The sequence below is a fragment of the Seriola dumerili genome, unplaced genomic scaffold (genome assembly GCF_002260705.1).
Source record: "Seriola dumerili isolate Sdu_G_001 unplaced genomic scaffold, Sdu_1.0 BDQW01000331.1, whole genome shotgun sequence".
In the NCBI taxonomy this organism is placed as follows: Eukaryota; Metazoa; Chordata; class Actinopteri; order Carangiformes; family Carangidae; genus Seriola; species Seriola dumerili.
The window spans coordinates 4,145,724-4,156,897 of NW_019174586.1; the positions used below are offsets into that span (position 1 = coordinate 4,145,724).

At 40.2% G+C, this 11,174-nt stretch overlaps 1 protein-coding gene across 3 annotated transcripts; it reads right to left on the reverse strand.

Annotated features, from left to right (window-relative positions):
• Positions 1 to 16: 16 nt before the first annotated feature.
• cstf2 (cleavage stimulation factor subunit 2) lies at positions 17 to 11,174 on the reverse strand. 3 transcript variants are annotated; one of them, XM_022759823.1, is made up of 14 exons: positions 11,067 to 11,174; positions 10,744 to 10,822; positions 10,059 to 10,228; positions 9,816 to 9,952; positions 8,923 to 9,042; positions 8,652 to 8,774; positions 7,482 to 7,593; positions 5,912 to 5,971; positions 3,251 to 3,350; positions 1,939 to 2,138; positions 1,561 to 1,685; positions 1,024 to 1,107; positions 456 to 608; positions 17 to 305 (listed from the first exon to the last, which is right to left on the reverse strand). In XM_022759823.1, exons 1-13 carry the CDS (start codon positions 11,167 to 11,169, stop codon positions 483 to 485), a joined length of 1,539 nt encoding a protein of 512 aa, XP_022615544.1. In that variant the 5' UTR covers positions 11,170 to 11,174; the 3' UTR covers positions 17 to 305; positions 456 to 482. The 3 variants fall into 3 exon arrangements, with proteins under 3 accessions (XP_022615544.1, XP_022615543.1, XP_022615545.1); XM_022759822.1 differs by having other exon boundaries at positions 17 to 608; XM_022759824.1 differs by lacking the exon at positions 5,912 to 5,971 and having other exon boundaries at positions 17 to 608.

Consider the following 11,174-nt stretch of genomic DNA (forward strand, 5'->3'; position numbering starts at 1 on the left):
AAAAACAGCCTTTTTTTCCCATTTTTATTGACAAAACAATATCCAGACAATCAGAGCAATAACATGAAAACAGTTGGCTCTGGAGGAAAAGAATGAAACCTCATGACATTTCAGCTCTGTTCAGCATTCACCGCCATCATCATCCTTTCAAAAGTGTTGCTTGTTTTTGAATCCGCAAGCCACTTTACTCTTTCATACCGAAAACAGACAATACGATTTAAAAAAAAAAACTATACAATTTTCCAAACTAAGATGAGGTGTCTTCAGACATGTTGAAGCTGAAGGTGATGGGGTGTGGTGGAGTCCTGAAACAAAAATGTTTCGTGACAAAAAGAAAAATGTATAAACGAGGAGGGAAAACAAAAACGACAAAGCAAGAATGTTTCCTTATAACTGAATTTTCCTTTAAGGATAGAAATTTGAGTGACTTGATAGAAGAAAAAAAGAATCTCCACCTCTGTCCCTTTTCTCAGTCGGGACCGTCATGGCGCCCCTCCTGCAGTCTTCTGAATCTGCTCTTTGAGGATGAGGATGCTCTGCCGCTGCTCCGGGGGCAACATGGCGATCTGTTCTGGGGTCAGCTGCAGGACTTGCATGATCAGGGCAGCCTTGAAAAGATGAACAATTGTCAGTAAAATGTGAAAACAAAAAGACTATGAAAATGAGTGCGCTTCTTTCGTAACAGGAAAGTCATGAATACCTCCTTTATTTTGGTAAGCCAAACAATTCCTGCTGCATTTACACAAGACCTGTTTTGTTCCTCAGGTGATACATACTCAGAATGACTTGCAATCAGTGAATGAGAATGCAAACAGGGATTAGCATTTTAAACAGAGGTACTTCAACTAGCTGCTGATGCACACAGATGATACTCCTTGTCCAGCTGGTTATTGACCAACGTCCATTTTATTTGTGTCTTTGGCAGCAGACCTAAAATGTTTCCATATTATCATGAAGGTTACTCAAAGTGAGTGTTTGCCCAGTTTGTTATAATACAGGGGTGACAGATAAAGTGACACTAACCTTCTCCTGGTCCTGTGTGGAGACCTGGCTCTGCCCTGGACTGAAGCCGCCTCCTGATGGTGGAGCACCAGAAAGACCAGGACCCTGCAGGACACACACGCCATTTGTCTTCACCGTTTATCAGCAGGGCAATACTTATCCAGTTTGAGCGGATTGCACTGATTTCTTTTGCATCTTTCAGCCCTCAAGTCACACTCCCATGACTTACAATGTTTGTTTTTTTTTTTAATGTGATGTAAAGTTACTGATTATTTAAACAGTATTTATAGACTAATATGAGTCAAACAAGGGGAGATTAAGATTCCTTGTAGCATTTTAAATTTTCAAACTGTGTTGTCTATAAAAACACTAAATTATTAATCATTCTGTTAAGTCCTGTGTTGATTTAATAAAAATAAAGTAAAACAAGTTTATTTTTCCTGTTTTCTTTGCATAGGGCTCCTTCAACAAAACACAGTCAGTGACAGAATGGAGAGCTCTGTTGGTTGCGTACTGCCAACAATAAAACAAAACAAAAACATTAGGTGCAGCTGTTACCGGTCTTGCAGGCGGAGGAGCGTTTGGACCCATGCTATGAGGAACTGGCCCTTGCATCGCTCCTGCCATGGGAACCCTCTGTGCCGTCACTGGCCCACGAGCGTCCATCGCCCTCGGGTCACGACCTGCAGAGAGAACAAAACCAAACCTTGCTGATTACTGAGTGAATTGTTGGAGTGTAAATTACGTCTCACCGTTTGAACATTAAAACTTGCTAATGTAAAAAGGTGTGTTTATAGCTGAGAGAAGTCAGGCTTTGTTTCTAGAAACATTTTGACATGAATGACATTGAAAATAAATCAGGAAAATAGTGAAAATAAAGAAACCAGACATTTTTTTGTAAGCAGCCAAAAAAAGGAGCATTATTAGAGCAGTCACCTCTGGTTTCCATCGGAGGCCCCCGTGGCTCCATCATCGGGGGCCCTCTGGGGTCACCCATCATGTTTCGTGGTTCACCCATGGGTGGGCCTCTCATGTCCATTGGAGGTCCTCTCATATCTGGAGGGGGTCCACTTGCCATTTGACCCATGTGTACAGGTGGGGCTTGGTGGGGCGGTGGAGCTGCCATGTAGCCCCGGCTGAATGTTCAGACACAAAAGATTATAACAGATTATAAAAGGAGTCTCTTGCGCGTCAGCCCCTGCACTAACCGAGGTCAGTGCTCTCAGAAAAGTACAGGATACTACAAACACTTGGCCCATTGTGACCCATTGAACTGTTTACCAAATAACAACAATTAAATCTTTATAAAGTTAAACTGGCAAAGTCACAGTTACAGTTTTTTGGCATAAGGAAGTGGTGGTTAAAGTTATAATTCTTAAGATTTTTCATGAAATCAATGGTTGGCATTTTTTCAGAGCTTTATCAAGTTACTACTAAAGAAAATGGAACATTTCCTTCTACTGCTGAGGCTTCATGATGCAATACAGCACAGGAGTGCTGGAACAAGAAAGAGCAGAGGACAGAGCTGCACACCTGAAACTTCTCAGCAAGATAACCAACTCATTTCCTGTGCGTAAAACTACTTGCATCATGTGCACCATGAAATCAAATGACGGCTGCAATTACTGACAGACTTCTTCATTAAAACAACCTGTTTGTTTGGCTGCACTGAAAACAGACGCACTACGTTCCCTTGTAGTATTTCACACAAAATAGCTGCTTGAAGACTTTTCGACTCCAGAATTCTGGGATCTGTAGTATTAAACCAGACTACTGTTGAAACTTTCAATTATTTTCATGATCGATTAATCTGCCATTTATTTTCTCAATTAATCACTTAATCATCAAACCTAAAAATAACACCAGAAACCACTGAAAATGCCCATCACAATGTCCTGGAGCACAAGGTGATGTCATTGAAGGTCTTGCTTTGTCCAACCAACAGTTCAAACCCCCAAAATATTCAGTTTAATAAAATGAAAGACCAAGAAATACAGCAGAGTCTCACATTTAAGAAACTGAAACCATCAAATGTTTTTCTGCTTTAAAAATTACTTAAATGTATTTCAGTAGTTGCTGATTTACTTTGTTTGGATCGAATAATTGTTGCAGTTCTCAACTGCACTTGCTGTTACCCCGGTAACCACGGACTGAAATCTTAAGGATTTAATGGCTTAAATTGACACTCCTTTATAATCCACAGAACCTGTTGTATTATTAAGGTAATGCGATGAGTAAAATGACTTACTTGGGGTCTATGACCTCTCCAGTGACAGACAGCAGAGTTCCTCCTCTGGGATCATTAGGACCATCTCCCAGCAGGCCTCTGGGGGGGATTCCACCTGGTCCTGAGAGGAGAAAATCACATGTTGTTACCTATTAGTTGTTTGTATTCATTGACCAGGAAATGTTCCATCACTAATCCATTAAAATGGACTGAAATACAAGCTAAGGAAAACCACACACGAGTAGAAAAGAGGTGATTGTTTGCCCAGGATGGATATTTGAGGAAACAACCAGAGTTGTTTGGTTTTGATAAAGCACACAGTAAAGTACACAGTGACCACAGCAAACTGCCACAGGCCAATGTCACAACACACAGGGAGACATCAGGAGTGTGATCGGGAACACAAAAATGCAGGAAAAAGGTAAGAGAATTGTGGTCTCCCATCAATGTTAAGAGGGAGTAACAGGTTCAAATCACATGCTGTAAAAGCCAATAAATAACATAACAAAAAAATCTATTCCCACACATATACAGAAAACCTGACTTGAATATATTTTCCTACTTGTGTCTTGTAACTCTGATGTAATTTTGCCATTAGAACATCATGACAGGAGGCATGCAGAGAGAAAATAAAGTACATTGGGTGTGTCAGTGTTCAGTCTTGTTAATTATATGTCTAATAACATGAATACTGCAAATGACTACAGCACCTACAGCAATACTATCAAGGAGTAGAGCACAAATTATAATTAAGTTCAATACAACAGGCTTAGAACTGTACGTGACAGTGATTGAAAGACATACACATTCATTTACTCAAATCCTGTCATGTCACCTGTGTCTAACAATAAGTCTAAAAGCTTCAATCATGTTATATAATGCTACTGCATAGCTTTAATGCACTAGAGTGCCATTTAGTGACTGCCTGCGCCAGATAATATTAGAGTTAAACAAAAGCTAAAATGCAGACCGCCTGATGTGGTTTTGAGTTAATTAAAATTAACATTTTGTAAATGACTTCCCAGTAAGGGAAGGTAAAAATCAGTATGGCACAAGTTCCTGGCAGGGTTTATTTGCATTGGACATCAGAGATAATGAAGTCACACTAAATCTAAAAATATGTTTAAAATGTCTGTGTCTTCACTGAGTTATGGCTTTGACACAAATTGCTACCATCTGGGGTAAGGAGTTTTATAGATTCCTATCTTAGTAGCCTCCGTGAGCTGTGAGTCACTGCCAATGCTGCTGCTGCAACTTTTGATCATGTTGATAAGCAGGCAAAACTACAACAACTTCCTGTTGTTTGCATGCACCTGTCCCTTTCACCTCACACAGCATCTCTCACTCACCCCTTCCTCAACTCTCTCCCTCAGTGCCTCCCTTGCAACTCTCCCTTACAGTTTTAATTTTTCGTAGGTATGAACCACCCTGACCCGCTACAAATAGCAGTCAAAAATGATAACAACCTGCCTAAATCTATTTTTTAAACACCCAGCTCAAGATCAGAGTAACACCTGCACATGCACTGCAGGCTGACACCGGACAATCAAGCAGCCAACCAGAGGGGACAATCTGCTGTGCTGAGCTGATGACACCCTGTGGAGCATTTTCAGCTTCCTTCACAGCATCCAAAGGTGCAACACAGAGTATCTTAAGTGCTTTTTTTGTACTGAAGGCCATCAGACCGTAAATTGCAGTCCAACTAGAAGAGTGCTGAAGGCAGAAAGTCTGGTCTGTCTACACAAACTGGCCTCAAATGTATTTGTAGTTTTGTTATCTGGAATTGGCCAAACTATTTCTGCAACCTGTGACAGGTATCCGTGCACCACTTCCTTCTACAAATGCAAAATGTTCTGATAACGATACAAAATATTAAAATCACACAATAATTACCTCTATACGTGTGGTTCCGCTCTCAATATTTTAAAGTTTGGAGTTCTCTTATTTCTATATCATCTTAGTATTGCACTGCAGATCCAGGATCAGGAAGCAGTTTATTTTATTCTGCTGATCCAATCCCAAACTTTTTTTGTGTTTTTTGTTGCCCTCTTATCTCCTCCGCTTATCTAATCGCAGGACCGTTGTTACTTTTTTTTTCTTTTTTGCTTTTTGTGGTGTTAGTGTACTCTGCATTCATTCTGTTGTAGAGAGCTTTGCTGCTACTATCTTCTACACATCCTCAACATTTCTAGTATGAAAATTGCATATTTTTATCTCTATATTCTCATCATTGTGTACTGCTAAAAAACAGTTACATTTGCTCAGACAACAACAGATAAAACTGTTTAACATTGAATTAAAGGTCATGTGAATGTCCAATCTAGCACATATTCAATTTATGTAATGTCCATTAAAAGAAACTTGGCTTTAGCACCAACAAAGTAATCATGCAAAAACACAGGCTCCTGGCCCAAACCTGTATCTGCCTGCGACTCCCATGAGACGGTACATTCTGCTACAGCTATGCTAATGCTCCAAAATCATAATCTTTATATAAAGAGGCCTGATAACAATGGAAAGTGGAATGGCTCATGTTTGATTAAAGTGCACGTGTGGACAAAAAAAAAAAAAAAAGTAGTAAGCTAACACTAAATTCCAGATATCCGTGCTATGTATTTGGACAGTGGCCACTCCATAACAGTCCTATGACCTGACTGCTGAACTGAGGGAATATAGGGATACCTTGAGGGCGCTCGATTGCAGCTTGCCCAGACGATCCTGTGGGAGAATGCTGAAGGTTTCCTGAGCCAGCATTAAAGTGAAAAGAACAGGAGACACAAGACTCAAGAGAGCAAAGCAACACTCACAGAAAAGTTTGAAGCGTGCTCATGAAATCATTGCGTGCGCACACCCACACACTCTCTCTCACACACACACTCTCTCTCACACACACACACACACACACACACACACACACACACACACACACACACACACACACACACACACACACACACACACACACACACACACACACACACACACACACACACACACACCGAGGGGTGAAGAGAGAACTTTTAGAAACTTAACATTAGTAAGTATGTTACATAAAATATCAAATGTTTAGGAAGAAAAAAAAACTGTCTGAGCAAGAGAGATCCTCAAGAGTCAAATAGACTATACCGTTCCTCGCAAAAAGCACCTTGACTAACAAGCCTCTGGTGACACCTAGTGATCCCAGTGAGCCATGACATGTGCAAAGCTTTGACCTAAGATGAGGTAAAGGCATCGATCGTAGTAAGAAAATATTTTTTCAGTATTTTACCTACATTTCTGGTACTGGATGAACTGCAGTGGTGATTGTAGTTTTAAAAAGTACAATTTTACACATTACTCTACAATAACTGAAGAGCAGCTTAAACCATTGTATTACCTGCTACTGATAAAAATGCATGATTGTAAACTTTGTGTGTAATTGCTCCAAGGGTGATGATAGGCATGGTTGCCTGCACCACATTTACAGTTGATGTCACTTTGACTTTTGAATGGAACACATGATATTCAAATATAATTATTATAGATAATATAGATATTCAAAATATATTCAAAAATAAAAACACCAAATTTATATTTAGATTGGCCAAATATATTTTGATGATCTTCCTCAACTGGAAAAGTTGTTAAGTAAAAATACCTTGCAGTGAGAAGGTGGACTTTGTAGTATATGTAAACATGTTGATTCAGTACATAAATATCTATATTATTAAATATTCTTGATTTGATCATTTAATTTACAGACTAAATGTTTGATTTCTGAAAAAGTCAGAAGTTTAAATTGACCAAAATATGCATCTTTGCTTTTCTAATATCAGTAAAACCTGTAGAAATGTTTGTCAAACAACACATAATTCTTAAACCTAAAATTCTTTGCACATCTCATCAGTGAAACTCTACATCAAAAAGTAGCCGAATTAAGCAGAGACTAATAAACCGGAGTCAGCTACAGCATGACAACTGTGTGGCATCAACTGGGCAGATATGACACATCCAAAAATATACCAAAAAAACACTGTGATAAACCTGGAATTACAGGAACACATGATTTTAGCTACTTTAGTAGGTTCTCTTTTTTAGCCTGACTGAAAAGTGGACCAGCAATCAGTTTGTGGTCAAGTGGAAGTGACGCAATGAAACAGTCACACTTCACACATTAACCGTCAAGGACCTTTGTAATTAAAATTTTGGAGCATACATGCTACCACAAGCAGCTCAGATGGTGATGCAGGTATGCATGCAGGTTAATGATTACCTGGAGGTCCAACTGGTCCTGGTCCCGGGCCCGGTCCAGGCATTGGTCCAGGGACAACACCCATGTTGGGGGGCTGCATCATTTGAGGGGCTCCGTTGACATGCATCCCTGGCTGATCATATTCCAAATGATAAATAAACAAATAAAACAAGAAAGAAAACGCAAACAAATTAACCCAAAGATTCATCTTCAGAGACAGACAATCAAGTGGTCTCAGAGCAAACTAGACGTCTGCACCTCCTCCTGGCTCTGTCATGGGAGACTTTGGTTAATCACAGGTCTTTTGAGACAGAGAGAGCGTTACTATTGGCTGTTGTACAAATACGTGTCAATATTGGTGAAGCGTTTCAGAGATGGAGAAAACTTGCTGTACTTCTCCCGGACAGGTAGCAATATCTAAACTTGTTGTAGTGGTTGGTTGTGTAGGTAGATTTACCATGAAAGCAGCCGATGAATGACGATGTTGAATGTTGCTAATAGTTTTAGCCTTCCGCTAACTGCAGCCAAAGGTGTGTAGAGGCACAAGAACTGCGAGAGGGTGGCAGCATTTTCAAATTCTGGCGACTTTTTTTTTCTAGATTTCGGCCTACCTGAGCTTTAAGATGATCAGAGTGGACAAAACCTTATGATAACGTGTTACGTTAGTTAAGTAGTAAACTTTGTAATGATTGTTTGATGATCTCAATGTTTAAATTAATTAAGTTGTGATGTAGATGATGAAATGTAGATTCAAGAGGGGAACCAGACTGTGTGTGATGGGCTATAAACCAGTGAATGTCATTCTTTTTTTCCCTGTACACTGAGTGTACAGTATGTGTTAAGCTACGGCGACATTAAACATCAGTCTGCTGAGTATTTGCTTCATCTCTCATTCGCTTGGATTGAAGCCATAAAAAAGGTCAAATTCATGCACATGTTTCCTGTTTCAGTGAGATCTCCGGTCCAAGTTTACCTTTGTTTCATCAACATACGTAGTAAATTAGAACACAAGCACACTACAAACATTAGTGTTGCTGTCTAACGATGTTTACAGTTTAGATCATGCTGATTAATATCTATTTATTACGCACATCAGTGACATGTCGCTTTTCAGGGCCAAGTGCAGGGAATTTTTCTTGAACAAATTGTAAGTGACCATTACTTCAGAGGGTAAAAGACTGTTCTACTCACCACAGGCTGCGGCTGAGACACTGGCACACTGGGCTGTGCAGGAGGTGGATTGACTGGCGGTGCTCCTCCACCCTGTCCGCTGGGAATCAGGGGCTGGACTGTAGTTTGACGGTGGAGCATTTTCTGTATATGGAGCATATGGAAAAGCATCTGTCAAAAACTGTTTTGGTTCAGAAGTGCAGACTAAATTTTTTTTTTTCCATTATTTTAACCTTGCATCAAATAAAAGTAAAATTTAACTAATCCCCTCATTCTCAATCCGGCTTCTCACCAAGGCGATCTCGGGGTCAACAATCCGCATGACCACTTGGGCCTGCAACAGAGCATAAGCCAGCTGAGGGTTCTGCAGCAGCATGTTCCTTGCCTCCTGGGGACTGTTCTGCACACACAGCTGGAAAGAGAGAAATCAAATTTTCACCAAACAGAATCTTGAAATATGATACTGCAGAATGCATGAAAAATCACAACTGGGCAGCGTAAAAAACAAAAAACAAAAAAAACAAAACAAACTTTGCTCTGCCTTGTTCACAGATTTAAAAAAAGCACCTCATAAAAAACAAAACAAAAAGATTTGTGTGCTTTTACTTCCTGACAGGTTGGACATACCTTCTTCATTTTCTGCCACCCACATATGATTCAGATACATGGTCAATAGCAAAGTGGCTGCATCAGCACAAAACATTTGTTGAAGGAGTGCAACAATATCTGTGGTGTCAGGATCTGAGCCGAAACACTAACACTCTGATCAGCATATGGAGCTGTCCTTCTGACACAAGCTTTGGTGCCACAAAACCCTTTTCCAGTAGTGAGAAAAATGTCTGCAGCGTGTTGTTTCATTGAACTTAATGAAGCAGACTGCCAGCTGTGCAAAGATAAGGCTTCTTTGGCAGAGCTGAGAGAGACAGGCTGTACAGCACAGTCTTCCTTAATGAAAGCAAAGGAAGAGCATCTGCATAGAGTTGTCATCCTGGAGGTGATTCAAACTGAGAGAAAGTAGCTAACTTCTCTCAGGAAAAGCCAAGTTAATCAATTTAAAATGTCTGCAAGTAAAGGAATGTAAAGGAAAAGCTAAATTAGTGTAAGACCTGTATTATTTTTGAAAATGTCCCATGCGAGGAGTCGAAACAGTGGCTAGTAAAAATCTGACAGAGCAAACCAGCCTACCTTCATCTGTTTCATAAGTTCAAACATCTGCTCTGGTGGCAGACTGGCCACAGCTCTGCTGATGGACTCTGGGGCCTCCTCTGGTTGGACACTATCTCCATAAGGAGACTCAATAATGGGGGCTCCTGTTCCCAAACCTGTGTATGACAGACATGGCAGGAAACTGTACCTTTTTTACAGACACTTTTAATCAAAACAAATACAGCACGTTTGACTGAAATAATGACAAGAATAAACACTTACTTTTAAGCTCTTCCTTGTTTTTCTCACTGGCTGCGTTGTCAACACGGAGAGCCCGACCGCTGAACTCTCTCCCGTTCAGGTTCCGCATGGCACTGAGAGCTGTCTCCTGGTCTTGATATTCACAAAAGCCATATCCCTTTGGCTTTCCTGTCTCTCTGTCATATACTAACCTGAAAACCAGAGGACAGAAAGGATGATGACAAATTCCACTTGTTGACAGTTGCCTAACACGAGCTGGGAAGTTCCATTAGAAACTCTTATGCACCTTTAAAACACAAAATCATAGGAGTGTATAACAGATAAGAGGAAAAACAGAGTCTGTCTGCACATTTATTATTAGTGCAACAGCAGCACAAATAGCAGCCTCCAAAATGATCATATAGTTGGATCACCACCTCTTCAACAAAAACTAAATGTTATAACTTTCATGAATGTAGGACTTTATTAGTTATAGCTAGATGTACCTAATAAACCGATAACAGTGAATACAGAGAAAAAAAAGCTCCACCAAAAATTAGGAGATCATGACACAAAAAGACGCAATTATTCTGCCATGTACAGAAAACACACAATATAGCTCAAAAAGCACATTTGTGTTCTTATAAATTATTATTTTTTCTTTTATCATGGGGTTGGATGTGCACACTGTTGACCGCTCGATTGAATGGTTCCCTCTTTCACTCACCTGAAGCTGACAACAAGTCCGACTTCGGAAAAGATGTCTTTCAGCTGTTCTTCTGTGGCTTCATACGGAATGTTTCCCACTAAAATAATAACGAGATATAAGTAAAGTTAATATGGAAATAAAAGTAAAAACAGCTTTTCATTTCAAGACTTATTTTCTCGCTCCGAGTTAAGTTTTGTCCCCTCGTTGCTTAGCTCACAGTGACACTAGCCCAGCTATCTACGTTAGCAAGCCTTCATTCATTAGCCGTTAGTTTATATCGTTACTCTGTATCTAAATAATAAAACGGTCTGTACCGGAGAGAGTAACTGCTACAAACTTACCAAACACTGATCGTAAGGAACGGTCAACGGCTGGATCTCTATTTGCGGCGGCAGCAGCGGCTGCAGCAGCCGCAGCAGCAGCAGCAGCAGCTACGTTCGCCATTTTGG

Coding starts and splice junctions, on each gene's coding strand:
- cstf2 (XM_022759823.1), bottom strand. CDS start 11,169: ATGGCGAACGTAGCTGCTGCTGCTGCTGCTGCGGCTGCTGCAGCCGCT. Junction 10,823..11,066: donor TTCCTTACGATCAGTGTTTG/GTAAGTTTGTAG, acceptor TTATTATTTTAG/TGGGAAACATTCCGTATGAA. Junction 7,594..8,651: donor TGTCTCAGCCGCAGCCTGTG/GTGAGTAGAACA, acceptor GAATATGATCAG/CCAGGGATGCATGTCAACGG.